Source organism: Neolamprologus brichardi, chromosome 10 (assembly GCF_056152115.1).
Source record: "Neolamprologus brichardi isolate AB-2024 chromosome 10, ASM5615211v1, whole genome shotgun sequence".
NCBI lineage: Eukaryota > Metazoa > Chordata > Actinopteri > Cichliformes > Cichlidae > Neolamprologus > Neolamprologus brichardi.
The window spans coordinates 12,912,897-12,933,838 of record NC_142113.1 but is presented as its reverse complement, the minus strand read 5'-3'; the positions used below and the strand labels follow the sequence as shown (position 1 = coordinate 12,933,838).

The 20,942-nt window shown below is 40.8% G+C and overlaps 2 protein-coding genes across 2 annotated transcripts; one reads left to right on the top strand and one right to left on the bottom strand.

The window, feature by feature from the left end:
* Positions 1-3,447: 3,447 nt before the first annotated feature.
* On the bottom strand, positions 3,448-13,340 carry slc6a7 (solute carrier family 6 member 7). Its single transcript, XM_087847201.1, has 14 exons — positions 12,835-13,340; positions 11,109-11,334; positions 10,502-10,633; positions 9,621-9,831; positions 7,922-8,060; positions 7,679-7,813; positions 7,483-7,586; positions 7,261-7,385; positions 7,053-7,165; positions 6,819-6,956; positions 6,625-6,724; positions 6,257-6,375; positions 4,915-5,088; positions 3,448-4,815 (listed from the first exon to the last, which is right to left on the bottom strand). The coding sequence occupies exons 1-14, from the start codon at positions 12,901-12,903 to the stop codon at positions 4,645-4,647; spliced, it is 1,956 nt and encodes a 651-aa protein (XP_087703327.1). The 5' UTR covers positions 12,904-13,340; the 3' UTR covers positions 3,448-4,644.
* Positions 13,341-16,133: 2,793 nt separating this feature from the next.
* LOC102775854 (SLAIN motif-containing protein-like) lies at positions 16,134-20,145 on the top strand. The gene is made up of 7 exons (XM_087846810.1): positions 16,134-16,573; positions 16,822-16,958; positions 17,052-17,171; positions 18,260-18,349; positions 18,438-18,689; positions 19,074-19,205; positions 19,314-20,145. The coding sequence occupies exons 1-7, from the start codon at positions 16,179-16,181 to the stop codon at positions 19,580-19,582; spliced, it is 1,395 nt and encodes a 464-aa protein (XP_087702936.1). The 5' UTR covers positions 16,134-16,178; the 3' UTR covers positions 19,583-20,145.
* The last annotated feature ends 797 nt before the right edge of the window (positions 20,146-20,942 follow it).

The following is a 20,942-nucleotide window of genomic DNA, read 5'->3' as shown; positions in this document are numbered from 1 at the left end:
TGTGGAAATATATTTCACCAGCCATGTTATTAGGTTCACTTTGCCACTAAAGGGTTGGACCCCCTTTTGCCTTTAGAACTGCCTTAAGTCTCTGTGATAGAGGTGGGCTGATCGATCCAAATATTGGTAGCATTGATACCAATGCTGGTATTTGTACTGGATCAGACTAGTGGAATAGGATTGATACTGTCTTTGTTAAGTTTAGTATTTATATATATATACATACATGTGTGTGTGTGTGTGTGTGTGTGTGTGTACATATATATATATATTAGGGGTGCAACGATACTCGTATCGATATCGAACCGTTCGATTCAGTGCTTTCGGTTCGGTACGCATATGTATCGAACGATACAACATTTTTAATTTATTTTATCAACTTTCCTTCTGACGATGCTGTCTGTGTTGAGCGCTCAGTGGATCTGCGCTCGACAGTGCAGCCTAGGCGGAGTAGTCGAACACAGATTCACTGAGCGCAGGGCAAGCTAGCGAGACAGAAGCTAGGCTAGTTGCAACATGGCAAATTGAACCTCCCCCACCCTCATTCAGATCTGGCGTTTGGAACTATTTTGGTTTTCATGTGATGTATGACCCTGAAGGTAAGCGCGTCATGGACAAAAGTAAAACAGTATGTTGGATGTGCCAGCAATGCTCAATTGGTGGGAACTAGTGTGTTAGCGCAGTTAGCTCGTTAATGTGTTGACGTCTTCCAGCCCCACTCATGAGGTGATCCGCGGTAGCTCGTTAACGGAGATTTGCCGTGTTGTGACGTTAATGTCATTTCAGATTAAGGCTGACAGCACTAGTGGGAACACAACCAATATGACTGCACATTTACTCTGACATCATCCTAGTGCAAAGACAAGTGGAAGCAGACAAAAACAAGCAGGCATGCTACAAACTTTACCCGAGTCATTTAGACAGCCGTTAGCACATGATTCTCCTTATGGGGACCTGATATGTTTAATATGCTGCTGAGAATATAGCCCAGAAGAAGCGTATAGTATAGCTTTTATTTTGGAAAGAGACATTTCTCCATAATAAACTCTCTTTTCCAAAGATGAGTGATTCCTCAATCAGATACAGGGCTCGCAAAATCGCTAGCCCGACGTCCTGGGGCTTTTTTCCAGTCGGGCTACCAAAATCTATCTCTGCCCTGCCCGTCGGCCTATCGTAGGAAGGAAAACTATATGTCAATGCTTTTGCATTCTTTCGGAAATGTAGCTGGGTAATTATGTCATTGGCATCGGCCACTGTCAATATGTGACATACTGAAATCGCGTTTGAATTTGCGCTTGTTTTTTGCTTTCACTTTGCAATCGCGTGAACTGTGTATAGAGAGCGACAGTACTGATTGGTGAGTGATGATAATTTGCGCACCAATTCCTCTGGCATCGTCTTATCAATCGTTAGCTTACTATGCAAACATGACAACTGAAATCTCCCGCAGCTTAAACATGTGAGAGGTTGATCGCGCAGAGAATCGCTGAGCGTTATGTGAGTGCGTGTGTAAAAGCAGCAGGATATATATTTTAGTTCTGCTGAGCCAAATAAGACAGGTCAGGGTGAAGAAGCGACAGCCAAAGAAAAGCTTACCACAAAACGGAAAGGTTATGACAAATCAGACTATAAGGAAAAAAGAAAGTGCAGCTTTATGGTTTCATGGACAAAAGAATTTCTGTGGCTGCAATATGACGAGCTAAATAACCAGGGCTGCATGGTCCGCAGGTGCGCATTCGCTGTCAAAATAAAAACCCGCACAAGATAAGAAGTTGCAACGCGTGTTTGCGTACATAAGATTTTCAGGAGGAGGACAGACATTTGTTTAGAACTCTTAAAGATGTCGAAGAAGCTCCTTTAAGCAATTACTGTGATGTTCCTCCACCTCCAAAGAAATGTCAGAAGGAGTCCGAACCACAAAAGAAGCACGTATTCTCGGAAAAGTGGTTGCAGGAGGTGAGCTGGCTTCAAACAAATGATGAACGCACAGAGATGTGGTGCAGAATGTGCCGTGAAAATTTAATAAATGACAAATTAATAAAAAGGCATGAACATTTTTTTGTATCGAAAAAATATCGAACCGTGACACCAAAGTATCGAACCGAACCGAACCGTGAATTTTGTGTATCGTTGCACCCCTAATATATATATATATATATAATTTTTTGGAAATGAAAAAATGTGTCAAACATACACTGTGAGAAATGTCTAAACCTTTTTGCGTGGACAGTCACATCTACTTTATTTATAGCCTGTCTTTATAGGTTAAAAGTATTGGTATTGCTATGTATTGCAGTACTGGCCCTGTATATACTCGTTTTTGGATTGATACCAAAATTTGCAGTATTGCACACTACTACTACTTTGTGTGGCACAGATTCAGCAAGGTGCTGGAAACATTTCTCAGAGATTTTTAACCATACTTATATGACAACATCCCACAAATGCAGCATATTTTTCTGTTACAGAGCCACGATGCAAATCTTCCACCCACAACATGGTGACTGTGGAGGCCATTTGACTACAGTGAACTTGCAGTCATGTTCAAGAAACTAATTATCTGAGTTTTGTGATATGACACATCATCCTGTTGGAAGAACCTATCCTAAGGTAGTCATAAAGGGTTGGTCATGGTCAGCAGCAATACACTGTGGTACAATTTGAATGCTGCTTAATTGGTACTAAGGGGCTCAAAGTGTGCCAAGAAAATTTCCCTCACACCATTAGATCACCACTGCACGCTGAACCATTAGAACAAGACAGGATGGATCCATGCTTTCGTTCTCTGTAAACCCTAGAGATGTTTGTGTCTAAAAATCCCAGTAGATCAGCAGTTTCTGGAGTACAGAGACCAGTCTGCCTGGCAACAACAACCACACTCGGTTCTCTTAAATCATGTTTACTTCCTATTCTGATGTGAGGTCATCTTGACCATGATTACATGCCTGAACTCATCAAGTGGCTGCCATATACCGGTAACTAATAAGTAGTTGAACAGCTGTACCTAACAAAGTGGCCAATGAATGTGTGTTGTTAAGAGGCAGACTACCACATGACTGGCCTCTGTGATCACACTAATTCATCTCGTTAAACTGTTATGGGCTATATATACTCATCCCATAGCTTCAAGTAGTTTTTAATTGGACACTATAAAAAATATACAATAAGCAAAAGGAACCGACGAAAAATGTTCTTAAATGTTTATGTAAAGGTTTATGAAGAGATTCTGCAAGAAAAGAATAAAAAACCCTCTTGTGATGATATTTATTTTGTAATTCTGAAATTCAGAAAGGGATTAAAAACGCATAATAGACGTACTAGGCAAATTGCACAATACATTTTTAAGCAATAGCTTGCAAAAAAGCTTGATACAAATTAAAACTAAAACCTGCAAATTTATACTTGTTTTTGTTTTCAACTTCAGAAACTTAAATAAGCAATTGCACGTTTTCCAAAAAAATTAATTTCTTGGCAATTAATTCATGGTTCAGGCTTTAAATGCTTAATCTGAGAAGTCAGGTTCTGTGAGCCCTCTTAAACAGATGAACACTAAAGGGTCTTCATGTAATTTCTACCCTGTACGTTCTGATGTTACTGTCATCAACTTTACAACACAGAGGGTTGTTGCAAATGGGGGCAAATTTAAAACCCCAACAATAAGCATGTCCAGAGTACATTTAACTCAAATGACTTAATTAGCTTTCCACTTAAAAAAACAAACAAAAAACACAACTAAAAATAAAAGTGAGAGTAAACGACTGTCAAATTCAAGTTTCCGTGAAATTAAGAGAAAAAACAAGCATCAACTTTAACAATGCCATTTGATTTTTTTCCCAAAAGATAACCAACTTTGATATATGTGAAATCTATCTACAGTACTATTTTAGTATTTAGTTGTTACTCGGTTGTACTTATATGTGCAAAGACAAGTTTTCACTAGACATGACGCAAACACTACATCTTCAGCGGAACTGCGGGAACCTGGTTAGTTGAAATGCAAATGGTCAGAGTCAGGAGTCTTCTTGCATTGAAATACGGACAGTACCATGAGAAATAGTTCATTTGGCAACATATTGTATAAATAATGTATTTATTCTACCAATCATTTTCGCAATCATTTATTTTAAAATGGAATTTAAAATATTCTTGCTTCAGTGCAGCTATGTTTCAACGCCATTTAGTCTGAAAGCATGATGTTTCGTGGTCGCTTCTCTGGTTCCATCAGTGGCATGAAGGGTAACAGTCACAAAGTTCTTTTCCTCCTTGGACAGCAGCTGCTGGCAACTGTCAGTAGCAGTTCATTGCACTGTGCTACTATAATAATAAATAAGTTCAGCATTTACATTGCAACATCATCTTCATTGACGCATTCTCATGAAATCCTGCATATATATGATAATCCAAGCTTCCTCTAAAACCTCGTAACCTTACATTCTAAGCAGTGAAAAAGAATTTGAAAAATCTATATTTATGTACATAATAGTATAAATATAGCAGGTATTCGATACTGCCCTGACACAGGACACAGTGTGAGCGAGCATAGCCTCCAGAGCTGAACCTCAGCCAATAACAAAATAGTAAATTCCTTTGTCTGTTTAGAGCAAAGTCTGCTCATCATGGTGTATTCACAAATGCTCTGTTCCCTTATGCCTGGCTTCCCATGTCCCACGTCATCGCAGTAATGTCCATGTCGGTGAGCGTGACTGTGTACGGGACGTCCACTTGCTCAGGCTCTACGTGCACCTCTGCTCTCACGGTGCTGTTCAGGGTATTTTGCCTCCAGGAATTTAGCGGTCGGATTGATTTCTGGAAACGCTGTCAAAACAAAGAGAGAGAGAAAGCCAGAGATAATCACAAACCCACTTAAGACTGCTACTGTGACAGTAGTGTACGTTAATGAGTGGTGATACTGACTTCTTTCAGTGTTCCAGTTTCTTTGCTGATGGCGACGATAGCCCAGATGAGGATCTGTAAACAGCAGGTGGCCCCCATGCACACACCTAAGGCTTTACCCCACAGTGGATACACATAGTCGCCGTAGTGGAGTGACGTTCTGTACATCTCAATGAAGATGTATGTCAGGATGAACTATGCAACGGGAAAAGCCCAGAGTGAGCAGAGGATCATTTCATCTCAACACAAAAAGAAGCAGAGTGGAGGGCCGGCACGGAAAAACTGCAGATCGAATTCCAGTATCTCCTCTTCAATTATTTACCTGCCCCAAAGATGTCAGCACAGTGGGCAGCTGACACTTTCAAATGAGTGACGTCATTTTAGTTCCTTTGTTAGTTTCTGAGTCAAACCCTTCAGTCATTTAATAGGATACTATGAACTCTCTTTCACTCTTTTACTAAAAGTTCACTGGTACACTTGAATGCAGATGCTAATAGATTTACCTGCTGGATGCCAAGTTCATGCTTTAGAAGCAGCAGCATAAATAACAAAGGGAGGAATTTGGTTTTAAAATGATACAAATCAACAAGCATATAATGTGTGCTATAGTTAGCAGTATCACCACAGCTACCAGAAGTGGGTTTTTTTTACTTATTCATCCCATAATAGCTGTGCCAGATAAACAATAATGGAAACAGAATAAGATAATTTAGATCACAGAATGTAAAACATTTAAGATAAAGCAGCTTTATAGCTTCTGGACTTGAAGTCAGCCACCTTAAAAAAATGTAATTAAAAAGAATATCAAAACTTGTACGTTGCCTTTTAGGTTGTGCACAACAAGGGTTATTTACTGTGGCTACAATTTACAGACTTTCTCTAAATGCCTCATGACAGACACATTCACCTTATGCACAGAGATTCCCACTTAAAGACCAAGAGGAGTCACAAACCACACCTCATGGGCTCAAAAGCTAGTGTACTCCAAGTGTTGGTCCCTAGACTGGGTAAATGGAAAGGTGGGGTGAGGAAGGGCATGTGCCATAAAATCTGTGCCAAATCAAACATATGGATCCTGTGGTGAACGGGACACAGGAAGTTGTGCTAGAGCTGTGAAAGCTAGCAGAAGACAACAACCTCAACACTGCATTTGCTCACACATTTCACAATAGTCCTGCTAAGTCTGAACTTTTTGGTGAAGGGATGCAAAGAAAAGCAAGAAACAGCCAGGCACACTGAGACCTGCATGCAAAGATTCTTTGATTTATTAGAGAGATATTTTAACAAGCATTTGTTAGCCGTCACCAGTGCTGTTGTTATCTACTAACAACCAATATCGATATCAGTTCAAGTGTAAACTCACCAGTAGAAGAAACGGAGTGCAGAAAACCCAGCATGCTTTGAAGTAAATCAGCACTTTGCCACACCAGGGAGGACAGTGGCGAATCATATCCAAAATGTCTTGACAAAACTGGTTGACGCCTAATAAAAAACAAATTAGAAAAAAAACAAACATTCAAATACAAGGAAGATCATTAAAAAAAAAATAATACTCATCGTTCGACCAAGAAAACAATGTAAAAAAAATATGATCAATGTTCTATTCAAAAAATAAAATGCGGGAAAACAAACAAACTTGCTATACAGCAAGTCAGTCACTGAAATGATCAAAAAAGGAGTGACATGGTTAAAGGAGTTTATTGTGAATATGAGGGCTGTGAGATGAGATACCATAGAAGAAGGAGATGCCAATGCACATGAAGAGGGTGATGATGATGAGGCCGAAACTAGTGCTGAAGGAGTCAATGAGAGTGAACCAGTAAATTCCTCCCTGTATAGACAGACAGCACGGGAAATATGACTCTTTCTGATCATATGAAGCATGCAGACACGTCAGACTCCTCATTGAAAACAAACATACTCACATCAGTGACTAACAGGAGGCCCATCAGGTAAAAGAAAAAACACAAAGCACCCAAGAATAAGGACTTTTGCAGTGGGTTTCCACGGAGGTGAGGAAACTCATCCAGCACGGCCGTAGTGATGCCCTCCATGTTTCCAAACTGTGAAGCATTAAGAAGGTGTAAAACATTAATAGGTGGTATCCGTATGTTAGACCTATATTTATGCTGCTATCTTTGTATAGAGTGCAGCCTTACCAGGGTATCAACTCCCAGCATAAAGAGCATGAGGAAGAACATAATTGACCAGAACACAGAGCCTGGCAGCAGTGCAAGGGCTTCTGGGTAAGCAACAAAGGCTAACCCAGGACCTGAAGGTAAGCAGAAAAAAAATGCATTTCAAAAAGCGTGATACAAGTAATTAATTGTTGCTGTCTGTGTTATAGAAGCCAAATAGGTAAAATACCAGTATCTGCCACTTCTCCCACAGGAACGCCCTTCCTGTATGCCATGTGACCCAGGATTGAGAATATAGCAAATCCAGCAAAGAAGCTGGTGCAACAGTTTCCTGTGGTGATAACTATAGTGTCCCTGAAAACAAACAAACACAAAAATCAAACCATGATTACCAGAGCCATAAAAAACAAGTAAACAAATTACAAAACAAAAGAACAGAGCCCAAACTCACCGGATGACATTGTTGTCAAACTTATTGTAAGAGGCCATAGAGAGCAGCCCCCCGACACCAATACCTAATGAGTAGAAGATCTGTGAGGCTGCGTCATTCCAAACCTGCAACACACACACACACAAATATCTGCAGTTATTTTAAAGCAGCATCAATACACTGTGTTCACTAACTACCACTGTCCCATCAAATCTACCTGTGCGTTAGCCAAGCGGCTCCAGTCTGGTGTGAGGTAGAAGGCGACGCCCTGCAGAGAGCCCTCCAGTGTGGCCCCTCTGATGATCAAAACAATGAGCACAAAGTACGGGAAGGTAGCCGTCACATACACCACCTGAAAGCAAAGACAGCAAGGACACACATGAGGCCAGCATGATATACGAGCAGAGGCCACGCAAGAGTTTGTATCTGTGCTGACAATAAGAACATTGTGTTGCGTCACCTTGCCAGAACTGCGGATGCCCTTGAGCATGCACAGGAAGATGATGATCCACGCTGCGAGCAGACACAGGGCCAGGGGCCACCGCACAGGGCCTGGATCGTGAAGGCCCTCACTGTGTACTACACCCAGGACTTGCTTACTACGAGATGAAATAGCACAAATATGACCACACATATTACGCATCTGTTTTCTCCCACTTATCCAATTCAGAGTTGTGTGGGGGGTGGAGCCTATCCCAGCTATCAGAAAGAGGCAGGATACACAGTGCTGTCACAGGGCTAACAGAGAGAGACAGGCGTTTGCACTTATGGGTAATTTAGAATCACTAATTAGCCTAACTGTAGGAGGAAGTTGAGGAGAACATGCCGACTCTACACAGAAAAGCTCCAGGCTGGATTTAAACATTTTTGCTGTGAGGCAACTATGCAAACAAGCACCTATTACACATTAACTATATAAACAAGGCACAGCTGTTGGTCTGGATTTCTGTGATGACATCGTCCTGGACGCTAAAAAATTCCATATGTCCTACAAGGGAGTAAGAGAAGTGAAATTCAGTTTCTGTGGCACTCTTTGTCTACTACAATGCCTGTAATATTCAGATTTCTTTTATTTTTTGAATTCACTTAAATAAAATTGAACCAAATTGAATTTGACTAAAGACGTAGTACGATGGCACGGTGGTTAGCACTGTTGCTTCACAGCAAGACGGACCTGGGATTGAATCCACCATCTCGCCAGGGCCTTTCTGTGTGGAGTTTGAATGGTCTCTCCATGTTGGCGTGGGCTCTCTCAAGGTACTCCAGCTTTCTGCCATAGTCTAAAGACATGCAGTTAGTGGGGGTAGGTTAATTTGGGTTTAAATTGCCCACAGGAGAGTATGAATGGTTGTCTGTCTGTCTGTGTTGGCCCTGTGACAGACTAGCAACCTGTCCAGGCTGCACCTCATCTCCTCACTCTTTGACAGCTCAGAAAAGCTCTGGCCCCCCTACATGCAGTAAAGTGCAATAAAATACTGATTGCATTACCACCCATAAGGCTATACACCTTAAAATGAAAAAAAGCTCTTGTGATATTATGCATTTTGACTACAAGGATAAATCATGAACACAGTGCTTTTTGTAATGATGATGTGCAAAGCCTCTGGGATTCATTCACCGTGTCCCACGGACTGCTGTGGTTATCTGTACAGACAACTGCTCTGTACTGAAACGCTTACGTATTCTGTAGTAACACTGTGTTGCTGTGAAGTACTAAAAAAAACAGTTGACTGGGATCAAGTGTTGAGTCATTTTGAGCAAGTACTTCAGCAAGGTGTATAATTACCCAAATAATTGTATGAGAAATTTAAAATGAGTAGACTTGAATGAGAACAATTCTTGTCACTTAAGTTAAAGCTCCTGGTGCCATTTCAGATTTGCTCAAAGCCTCTTGTATGTTTTTTTCTCACCCTATTGTTAAGACACAGTTGGCTAAAACCCATCAAATGTGTCACTTAGGTGTGGCTTAGAGACATACCAGTACCTTTGCATTGCTGTCATTTTGATGCACCCATAGTATATAAGTTTAAAAAATACTTTGCAAATTAAACCCTTGCTACACATTACTTTTTTCTTTTAGTAAATCAAAAATGTACAACCTTAAAAACAACACTGATTTATTCATTTATGTAAAATGACCATCCAAATAAAGCACTTACTTCCAGAAGATTTCTGTCGGGGTGAGGACTTTACCAGTGGAGTTATTGGCAGTGATGTTACCACTACAGATAGTTGCATTGGCGAGGGCCTCACAGGACCAGGGCAGAGGGCTCTGGAATGAGCTGCCCAGGTAGTAAAATGTCCACGCTATAATAACGTTATAGTAGAGACACACCAGTGTGGACACACACAGCATCCCAATCCCAATCCCTGTGTAAAAACACAGAGAGGGACATGAGTACCTCAGACAAAAGCAAATGTTCTACTGTATAAGGCAAACTGTATGTAAGACGTTAGTTTCAGAAAATGGTGCTTAAACTGGCAAAAAGAAATAATACTGACATTTAACAATCACTGCAGAGTTTATCACCCTTGATCGCACTATTGCTGACAGCCAGTGTTATTCTTGCTAACATAAAAAACGTTCACTTCCTTTTTCCTTTTATGAGGAATTCCGTCTCACCTTTCTCTTAAATAAGCCTGCTGGCATGACCACTCCCTAGCACAAGTAAGACATTTCTTACAGGGTTAAAATTAGTTTCTGAGAAGCCAGGAATTTTAAGGTAAGCCATAAGAAGTGAGGCAGCAATTTGTTTTGAGTCACTCAGCAGCTATTTGCATGAACTATAATGTCTGGTCTGACTGGTGACGCTGGCATTTTGACGTCAATCGGAGATTCTGCCCACACAAATCCTTCAAATTCAAACAGAAATGCTGCATAACTGTGGTCAAATATTTTGTTCTAACTAACTGGAATAAAGTACCCCCAGTATGAAATCACCATGCAGACACCATGCTAAAGTTTCCAAAGTCTTTCCACCGATTTGCTTCTGCTTTCTGTAATTACTTACAAAAAATTCCTGCAATAGGAGGTCATTACCTTTGAGCAGAGGGCAGCATTTCCACACAGTGATCGGGCCGGCTGCTCCATACTGGCCTAAACTCAGCTCCATGAGGAAGAGCGGAACACCCGTAACAATAAGCATGATGAAATAGGGGATGAGAAAGACACCTGTGAAGATTAGAAACAGGCCTCTTTAATGAAGGGAGGGAGACGACTCAATAAAAACGACTTGGTTTGTGGATGCAGGCAGCCTGTAGCAGCAGGCTAACTTATAAAAACGCAATATAGACATCATCTATCTGACTTTACTGTCAGACAAGCTGCAACATGTACGCTTTTCACAAAGAGATGTGTATTACTTAAGGCTGGGATCAAAAAGTAAATCCCATTTCTGGCGTGTAATCGAGGAAAAACATTGTCCCTACTTAGAGGATTAGTGAATGCTTTGTGATGTAGTTCCCATTCTCCTCAGTCTTTCCAGAGGCTGTCATGGCGTGCTCTGGAAAGAGTGTGCCAAATAAATCAGCATGATGAGAAGCACACACACCCAAGGGCAGGGCAAAGAGTGCCTCATGCACAAATGAGTGTTACAAACAATGATTAACACACACGCACGACAAGCATTTGACTATGGACCACTCACCTCCCCCATTGCGGTAACAAAGGTAGGGGAACCTCCACACGTTTCCCAGTCCCACGCAGTATCCAATGCAGGAGAGCAGGAACTCATACTTTCCACCCCACTGCTCCCTCTGGACAATCGGTGTTGGAGTAGGTAGTTGGCATTCAGACTGTGGCTGTGGTGTAGGTGTACTTGGCGGGTTGAAACCATTTTGTGTGACTGTATTTCCATTCATATGTACTTTATTCTAAAAACAACAACAACAACAAATTACATTGTTAGGATGTTGAAATGAGAGGGGAAATACATGGTAACTCTGATGTAAATACATATGAGGAACTGACTGTGACTGACTGTTCTGTTTGCTTTTGTCTGACAAGGTTTGTTTGCAGTTTGTGGATTACACAGTCGAGTACAAAAACCAAGAACAGGCGCACACACTTAGCGTGTGGTTTAACTTTTCTATCTCCTTAAAACCGTCCACTGATCTATTGCTTCCTGTTCCTCTTCCTTCCTGCGCACCATCTACCTCTAAACAAAGGAGGAACTGGTTTTGATGTTCGCACACACAGGGAGGAAGTCTGATGAAGGTAACAACAGGGCTTCTGCTTTAAGCATTGTTACTGCATTGTTATATAGTTCACGTTTCCCCCCCATTTTTAAACACATTGAACGCCAATGTATTATTGCATAAAAACAAACAAACTGCATGAACATGAGGATGATTTGCTTCTGTAAAAGAAGTTGCTCAGTTGAGTTCTCATGCTGTTATCTGGATATTAGCATTGTCATTTATCATCATTATGTGCACGTTTCTATAGCTACTGAGGATGTACAAGGCCTGTTTAAAGTTTAGCAAGTATTATAATATATTTTTTTGTTCTTTTTACATAAGGGGAGCAGGTCTTGATAAGTGTTAAACTTCCATCTACTCCTTTTTGTACTTAAAAACATTTATTGACACCATCAAGCAGTTTTTTGTATTTTTTTAATTTTGTATTTGTATTTTTTCGTTTGAATTAAACTACATTGCAACTTTTGAGCCCATAATGTAGCATGTCTGAGATATTTTGTATGACTGGCTTTTACACACTTCATCAAACAGATATGATGTGGACAATCTGATGCACATGGTAAAATCTGTTGGTCAAAAAACAAAACAAAACTTCTTTAAGGTTACAGTTACTCTTGTTTCTTGTGGTGATTACTATTCTTCGACGATTAAAATCCAGATATATTTTATAAGTTGTCCAATTGAGATTTAAAGAGTGGGGGCTTAGAATAACAAGTAGCAGCAATCATTTTCAATTATAACCCCCCAAACACCCTCACAGTCACTTAATATACCACAGCCACACCTCAGAGGAAAACGAATCGTTTTATTTCCCGTTTCTACACATTTGCTGCACTACTGAACCAGTCTTTCTAGCTGAGTACTCATTGTGCATGTGTGATGTACACAGCGGGGAAAAGTTAAGGTAAACACAACTGCTGAACAACTGAACCGAGGCAAGGGCTTTATCTGCTACAGACGAAGAGGAAAAGCCTGAGAGTAATGCAGGCGGACAGGTTGGACCGCCTCATCTGAACACGGTATCTTTCAGACAACTGAAAGCGCCCGTTGGTGACATTGAACTGCTCGTAACGGGCTTTTGGGGTTACATCAGGACGCTAGCGTGTCTTACACCTGTACAGAGTCCTGTATGATGCGGTGAAAGCCAGAATAACAAAGTTGCATTGCTCCTACCTGCTCTGCGGTTGTGCCGCTGTCTCCAGCCGGGTTCCCGGAGGCTGCTTTGTCGGTTGTGTCCTGCATTTTCCCCCACTCTCCCTCCCGACAGAGGTGGCCCTTCGCTGTCCGGTTTGTCACTCTTCACTCCGCATTTCACAGGGGAAAGCGGTTTTTTTTAGGACTCCGTGATGTGGTGGCTGAAGTTGAAAAAGAAGCGCTGTAGCTCAGACACAACAACAGAGTGACGAGCAGGAAACAAACCGGTGGGCGGTGAGGTGACGAGGAGACAGGAGGCAGGGCGCAGGTGCAGCTTTATCCAGGAGGAAGACACCTCCTACTCCTTCTCCTGTACCTTTGGGTGGGAACTGGAAGAGTGTCGATAGCTATGCTAGTGTTTACGTTTCGGTGCTGTGTTTTACATGTCCTTTACATTAATTTGAGTTTTCTGCAGTGTACGCCCTGAGCCTGTCTGACAGATACCATCAAAGGCTGACCTCACCTCTGTGTGCACCTGCAGCCCACCAACAGAGACCAAGTCAAAGATGTATACTTAAAAAAAAAAAACCCTACTTTGAAATCAATGTATCAAAACAAGGCTCTCTTACATAGCATTAGCTGCACACAAACATGATTCTGGTCCTTAAATACATCAGTTAAAACATTTATTTTTCTTTAACGTGGCGCAAAAGAAAAGTTTATTTTGTCCAATTTTCATAAATGTCTCTTTCTTGCTAAGAGTAGCAGCACATGAAAGCCTCCTGCCACACACAGTTAAGTGAGAGATGCTAACACAAGGTTACGTTATATCTGCTAAGTTTTTATTTATCTGTATGTAAGTTTCTGCAATATACAGGGTTTTGGTTTTTTTACGAGCTACCAGGTTCTTTTGCTCAGTTAATCCAACAAGCAGGGCACATATTTATACCCCTAACCCTTATTTAAATTAATGATTAGAAACCATATGTGTGTTGTGTTTTTAATCTAATAGATTTTCAGAGTTGTCATGTCTGTGTGATATTGAGCTGCCATCAGGACTAGGGCTGTTTTTATTACCAGCACAGGCTAATGAACCCAAAGAACCAGACCAACAGCAGGAGTTGGTTTCAAGAGGTTGACATGATACTTAGTGTGGGGTGTGGGGGGGTCTATGTGACAATGGTCTAGTCTTGCTCAACTGGTCTGATTTAACATTTAATCAACGCTAAACTCCATAAGTAATCTTCACCTATGTGCCACACATAGTTTGTGATATTGTCGAGAATAAATAGAGAATAAACTGTACCCAAATGGGTAATTTAGGAGAATAGACTGGACTGGGACACTTATCAACAAAAATGCTTTGTAAAATTGCAGTGATGGAAATACTCTTAGCTCTACGGCACAAGTTGGCAAAAAAATGAATGAAAATGACCTCCTATCAAATAAATGATTTGGTCTATATATAACAGTATAACAGTAGTCTCCCTATTCACACTGCCCAACTAAAGCTCACCCTGAAAAAGATGAAACGTCAAAGATCATCACCAAAATACTGACTTAATTCTGAGTGAAGAATATAAGAAAGCAACTCAGGCCTGGTAGTATGTTTAAAATTCTTTGGTTCTTTTCCACTCAGCCCATTTTACTTTGTTGTACAGATATACACCTAAATTATTTAGCTACCTAAATAAAAGTTAAAAAAATAAATAAAAATAAAGTTGTATTAATACAAAATCCACTGTATTTAATTAAAATGATCATCAATAATGGATTGCATTTATATAGTGCTTTTCTAGACACTCAAAGCGCTTTACAATTCCACTATTGATTCACTCTCACATTCACACACTGGTGGAGGCAAACCACAGTTGTAGCCACAGCTGCCCTGGGGCAGACTGACAGAAGCGAGGCTGCCATATCGCACCATCGGCCCCTCTGGCCAACACCAGTAGGCGGTAGGGTGAAGTGTCCTGCCCAAGGACACAACAACCAGGACAGATAGAGCTGGGGATCGAACCGGCAACCGGTTACAAGATGAGCTTCCCAACCCACTGAACCACAGTCGCCCATCAAGGTAAATAATGACATCTGCACTATTTCTCTAGATACAAGTGATAAACTGCAATTTAAAGTAGGGTGAAGGCCAACTTAATCCAGTTAGCCTTGACCCTGCTTAATCCCACATCTTGCCTTTGGTTGAATCTTGGGTGGATCTTGCCCTTAACCCAACCATAGCACAAAAAAATCAATGTTAAATGTAGGAGATTTGCCAAAGTGAACCTGCCAGTTCTTGCTATCAGCGACGTCATAGTTTGGCAGGAGGAAACTTCTTTACTGGCTTGCTGCCCAAAGTTGAGTGTAAAACTGTAAAAGTCGAATCAACAAGTTGTAATCACAGGGGCGTAACATGCTGGAACTATTTCTCAACAAACGAGCTTATGTGCCCCACCTGTACTGTTCACATAGCCTACTTATGTCACACCTAATCACACCGAACAATGATAAGAGAATTTGAACCCTTCTGTATGTGATTCACTGTATACTGAAGATACTTAAAAAATTAATTTGGAATGGACTCAATGTGATTTTCCACTTTAATCAGGTTTTGTTTTCTTGTCTTTTTTTATTTAAATACTAGCATCATTAGTTAAATTTATTATAGGGCAGATGTTGTGGAGCTACTAAATTTGCATTATTGCTTCTTTTAAAAAAAAGTTAGATGTTGGTTTATGTTCCTAAAAGGCTTAGCCTCCTGCAAACATACTGCATAAAAAATGCACAAGTGTAAGTGAGAGTTATTGATCTTCACATGGTTGTAAGGGAAACCCCAAACCTTCTTATTAATCTGTCTGCACAAAAGAGAGCATCTGACCATCCTTTTCAGCACAACTTTCTCTACCGTGACTCAGGTACATTTGATCAGCTGTTAACTGCAAACATTCAGCAGTAGCAACAGCACAGTATATACAGCTGTAATGACCACACGGAGGGGACATCTTTCCTGTGAAGTAGTGTTGCGCTCATCTGAGAAATCACAGAAATAGTTACAGCATCTTTTTGCTCGCACATGTAAGTCTTGATGGTGTGATCCTGAATGCCAACTCGTGGATTCTAATCCACATAAGCTCGTGATGCTCTCCTAAATCCATCCAATCTGTTGCGTGTCTATACTTAACAGCTCCACTCAATAAATCTGGGTCAGCAGAAGGTAAAGTCAAGCTACAGTTGCTGTATCTGTAGAACAATTTTTAAAAAGAGTTGTGTTTAAAGCAACCTTTAGCCTGGTGTTGTGAGAGCCCGGTTTGGAAGCTACCCTCATTAAGGAGGAGTAAGAGTGGACGAGAGCTCAAAGACGCAGAGTTGAAGATTTCACACAGAAAATGGAACTCCAGGACCATACGATGAGCGATTGGAGCCAATACTATTTACCACCTACAAGTGTGAACCACCACTTTCTCTTTAGTGATTTGAAAAGCAGCTGTATGTGGCCGCAGGGTAAATCAGATGCATACTGCAACATCTGGGCCGATATTGAACCGGCAAAAGTGAAAAGCTGTAGCAGTGGGTCTTTTGCTATGGATGCTAGAATAAGACTGGACAGTTTGAAATCTGGGTGCAATCCACCCTTGCCTTACTGTGCCACCAACAGGATGTTGCACAATTATAGCTGTGAAAAACACTCTTGGGACAGTGAAGAGTTGCAGGAAGAAGAGACTGCTTTGGACCTGGTGGAAATCCTTGACATAGCGGATGAAGAGCAGGATGAGGAGAGCTGGTAAATGCCATCAGATGTACAGTGATATTCTCTGACAGTGCAGCTTGTGATGTAGAAGTATTTCATTGCTTGTTTCTAGTCTGAGTTATGACAGAGACATGAACCTGAATTTGTGCACTTCTAAAGAGACGTTAAAGACTTTGAGGTGGCTGCTTTTCAGGACAGTTCAATCTGAGCACTCTTCAGTATTAAAAGCTCTTCTGAACAGATCTCTTCTTTACATAGTCGTAACGTCTTATTCCTCACAGGCTGTACGAGTCTCCAAGGAAGCATTCGTCTGTAGAGAAAAAGGAATCTGCTTTCAAATGGTGTCGACATGTCCTCGATAATCCCAGCCCTGAGATGGAAGCTGCATGCCGTGCACTGTTAAAAATGCTGGATCAAGGCAAGCGAGCGCCACAGACTCACTCATTATCTTAGAAATATCCTTGATATAAAAGAGGATTCCTTTAATGGCATTCACTTTTTGTATTGTCAGGATCAAGACGTGAGCTCCACAAACGTCCTGCAGTTTCCTATCATGCTGCCAGTGTCCCTGTGGGCTCCTCTGTGAATAAAACGTCTGCCAGTGCAGCAGCGAATACACCTGACAGTTCAGGTAATATCTTTTTTAAAAAGTCTGAACTTCCACCATGAAACCTGAGTCAGTATCTTACATTCTTTTCTACACACACAGATGACCTTTACACTCCAGCACAGCTACACATGATGTCGTTTTTTTTATAAGCTTTGGATAAAGTTAGCTTTAATTTATGTCGGTTGTGTTAGCTCGTTAACTATCTGTTTCATGTGCAGCCTTGTGTTGTGTCAGTGTCAGGTCATGCACAAAAAAGCGCAAACACAACCTAGTAACCCATCAACTAGTCTGCTAACTTACCTTCTTGGGACAACTGTGTTTTTTTTTCTTCTGTCCTGGTCATCAGTGAAGGTAGATTTTAAAACAAAAATAAAGGCATTAAACAAAAGAGCTTGTCATCAAATGACAAATGTGCAGTTAGTTGCAGATTGTTCAAAAGATTGCATTTTGTCGAAATGTGATCCCTCTTTTGGTCTCCACGGGGACTGTTGACTTGTAGCCTTACCTACTCAACTGTGATTGGTCAGTAGCGCTCGGACTACGAATGAACTACAAACAGAAAATTGGAAGCTTCCAGTTGACAAAATATTGTCCCTTTCCCTGCTGCAGATTCTTGATATTCACATGCAGATGTGTGTTTATGTCAGCTCAGAGTTAACTGACTTAAAGCGATGAATATGCTGGTGGAAGAAAAAATGATGAAGCTTAAAAATCTGTCAGAGGATTAGGACACAAAGACATAAAGCAAATAGACAGCATGCATATATAATTTGTGGTTTGTTTGTATTGCATATTGGGTCTATGCTTTGGTATTGCTCTGTAAGACTTTATGGTCATTTTCGATCTATTCCTCATCTCATTTTGGTTGTTTGGGTATCTTTTGCACAACTTCCTCAAGTGTAACTCGGGTATATTTGACAAGCTGCAAACATTCAGCAGTATATGCAATACATGAGGTGCAGTAATTACAGCCACATTGTTACTTCCTGATTTCCTGAGGATTTTGTGCACACAGAAAAGTAGAAACAACAACAACAAAAAAAGGTATTCCTCCTAAATACTGAGAGACTGAAGTGCGTGTCTTGAATTTATGAATTTATTAATCACAGGTCACAGTGAGCCAAGCATCTCCCTCGATGTCGTAACAAAGAGCTACAGGCTACAAGATGTCCGCATCATGGCTCAACTGCAGGAAGCCAGTGAGTATAGAAAAAAAAATATTTGTAGTGATATAGCATGCTACTTAAAGGTTTGATTGAGAGTTAATAACATGTCTATATTTTTCAGGTTTGAGGCAGGACTTTGTGTCCATGCCTTCCACTGCTTCACAGAGGAGAAACCCTGAGGCTCCATTGATGCTTCCACCCTCGTTTAACACCACTGGTGAAAACACTGCTTACTCAACTCCAGGAAATAAATACGAAACTTCTTCCATATCAGCAGTTAAGGAGTGCTGCCACAGTCCCAGACCATCCAGACTTCATCAACAAGTCACCCAATTCAAGCTGCTTAAACGCGCCCAGAACCAAGGTACACAAAGTCAGGCATGTTTATACTGTCAGTGTAAGTGATTGATTTTCTTGTGCTATGAAAGGATTACAGTGAGATTTACTCACTGTAGACGACTGATAGGATCTTCTTTCTTTTTATTTCTTTGTGACATGGTCTCAACAGTTTTTGAAGCTGAGAGCTTTCTGTTCATCAGACAGCTTTTCATAGGTTGACAGTGAGGTACAAACAAAATAAATAACAAGGAGTAAAACACAAGGCAGCACTTCTATTTTTGATTTTCTCTTATGGTACATGTCGTGCATTTTCCACATTTCATTTGAGAAAATAGCTTTTTTTGTAAAATAGCTCCAAAACATGAGCAGATGCTAGAAGTTTTACTACCTCAGTGTGAGCTCAGTGTGTTTTTTGCAGCAGCAGCAGCACCAGGCAGGACGAGGTCACCCCTGCGTACCAGCCTCCGCTCCCTCCAGGCTGTTAGGAACAGCCGAAGTTTAGACATCGATGACTGCCAACCTGCTGACCAAACCGCTTACCTCCCATCAGGTTTAGATCAGTTATTTGTTTTTGTTTCTTAACCAGAAAATATGAAACTCTGCATCTTAATGACTACATGTGAGCCATTTTCTTATTTTTTAATTCATTCTTTCCCAGATCTGTCATCTGCCAAGGGGGAGGGTTTAAGTTGCTTGTTGCCATCACTTTCCCCAGCTTCATTGAACTCTGGCAGCTTGTTGCAGTCGATGAAAAGCTCATCAGTCCGGACAGCGGCCGTGAAGAAGATGAACAGGTCTCACTCGCTCAGCCCCTGCCGGATTCCTCAGTCTGCTAAAGGATGCTTGTCTGTCCACAGATGTGTTTTTACCTCACCTGAGAGGCTAACCACTGTAGCTTGGGGCAGAAATTTGCCTGTTCAGAGATAAAAGATTTACCCTGTGGGTTTACCTGGGATAAAATAATAATTATGTGATGCAATGTAATTATTTACTTCTGTGGTTGATAAGCCTCTGCAATCTCATGCATACATTTAGATTGTGACAGAATTTGGGCCTATATTAGAATCCTTTGTGGTATGCTGCTCAGGGCAAAAATATGCTTTTTCAGTTGCATGTGCAAGGATCTGGTTCATCTTTCTCAGTAAGAGATTCTTGGTAAATGGCAGGCAGTCACAACCAGAGTGCTCTAAATCATGTGGATTATTGTAGAAGTTTTGTGTTCAAGTCACAGGAATGTAGAAAAGTAAGGAGCACTGATATGCTATAAATTCACCCATATGAGACATCTTAGAAATACTGACAGTAGAGCCAGTAGGTTGTACACTTCATAGACACCTCACCTCCACTACTGGAACTTCAACATTATGCACTACATACTGTACATTAATGCCACTGTTTTGCACAATATCCAACTACAAACCTCTGTATATTTTATATATTTTATTGCTTACTCTATTTAATTTGTAAAATATGTATACACACACACACACACACACGCCATTCTTATATTTTTGCTTGTTTTATGTTATTGTATTTTTGCACAACTCTGTTGTTTGTGAAGCTCGCACGCAAGAATTTCACTCGCATGTACTGTACCAGTGTACCTGCACATGTGATGTGACAATAAAAGTGATTTGATTTGATTTGAATTATCAGTGGCTTTGCAAGCATGCTCATGTGCACAAACTACGTTCCATGCATAGATTACAAGTATGAATATAGACATCAGTGTGGTCGATGAGCTGAATGAGCAGCTCTCTGCAGAGCTGTTGCAACAGGAAGTGTGCTGTCTGGCATCGTCAAGTACGAAACAGTAAACGGGTATCCTTTACGTAGTAGTTGGAGTTGTTAAACAATCTGACATCACACACAAAGCGTTTCCAGGAAACAGAGATGTGGGTGGGTGCAGCTTCTTCCTAGCTTTTCATTGTTGCTCACTACTTCAGAGGTCATTTTTGTTTGCTAATGTTTTTGTATCGCTGAGCATGATTTATTTTAACCCAATTGACATATTTCTCCTAGATTTTTCAGAGTAACCCGAATCCTTACCCAAATACCAGCTTGTCCACTTGCCATGGAATTATCTTTGAGTTATTTGTAGGGGATGGTGTATTTCTCCATTTTATGTCCCTATATGTCAGCTCGGGCCCAGTGGACTTTACATTGACCTTTCTTTTTATTAATAATGTCTCATTTTCAATTAAAATAGGAGACAAAAGCCACTGTGCAGATGCTTATTATAGTAATAGTAAATAAATGACAGTGGGTTATAGTAGCTGAGATAATG

What these genes read in the sequence shown, in the direction of transcription:
- slc6a7 (XM_087847201.1), bottom strand. Translation starts at nt 12,903, where the DNA reads ATGCAGGACACAACCGACAAAGCAGCCTCCGGGAACCCGGCTGGAGAC. An exon ending in TTTGACAACAATGTCATCCG is followed by an intron (nt 7,386 to 7,482) that starts GTGAGTTTGGGC and finishes GTTTGTTTTCAG; the next exon opens with GGACACTATAGTTATCACCA. An exon ending in TGCTGGGAGTTGATACCCTG is followed by an intron (nt 6,957 to 7,052) that starts GTAAGGCTGCAC and finishes AATGCTTCACAG; the next exon opens with TTTGGAAACATGGAGGGCAT.
- LOC102775854 (XM_087846810.1), top strand. Translation starts at nt 16,179, where the DNA reads ATGGAACTCCAGGACCATACGATGAGCGATTGGAGCCAATACTATTTA. An exon ending in GTTAAAAATGCTGGATCAAG is followed by an intron (nt 16,959 to 17,051) that starts GCAAGCGAGCGC and finishes TTGTATTGTCAG; the next exon opens with GATCAAGACGTGAGCTCCAC. An exon ending in GAATACACCTGACAGTTCAG is followed by an intron (nt 17,172 to 18,259) that starts GTAATATCTTTT and finishes TATTAATCACAG; the next exon opens with GTCACAGTGAGCCAAGCATC.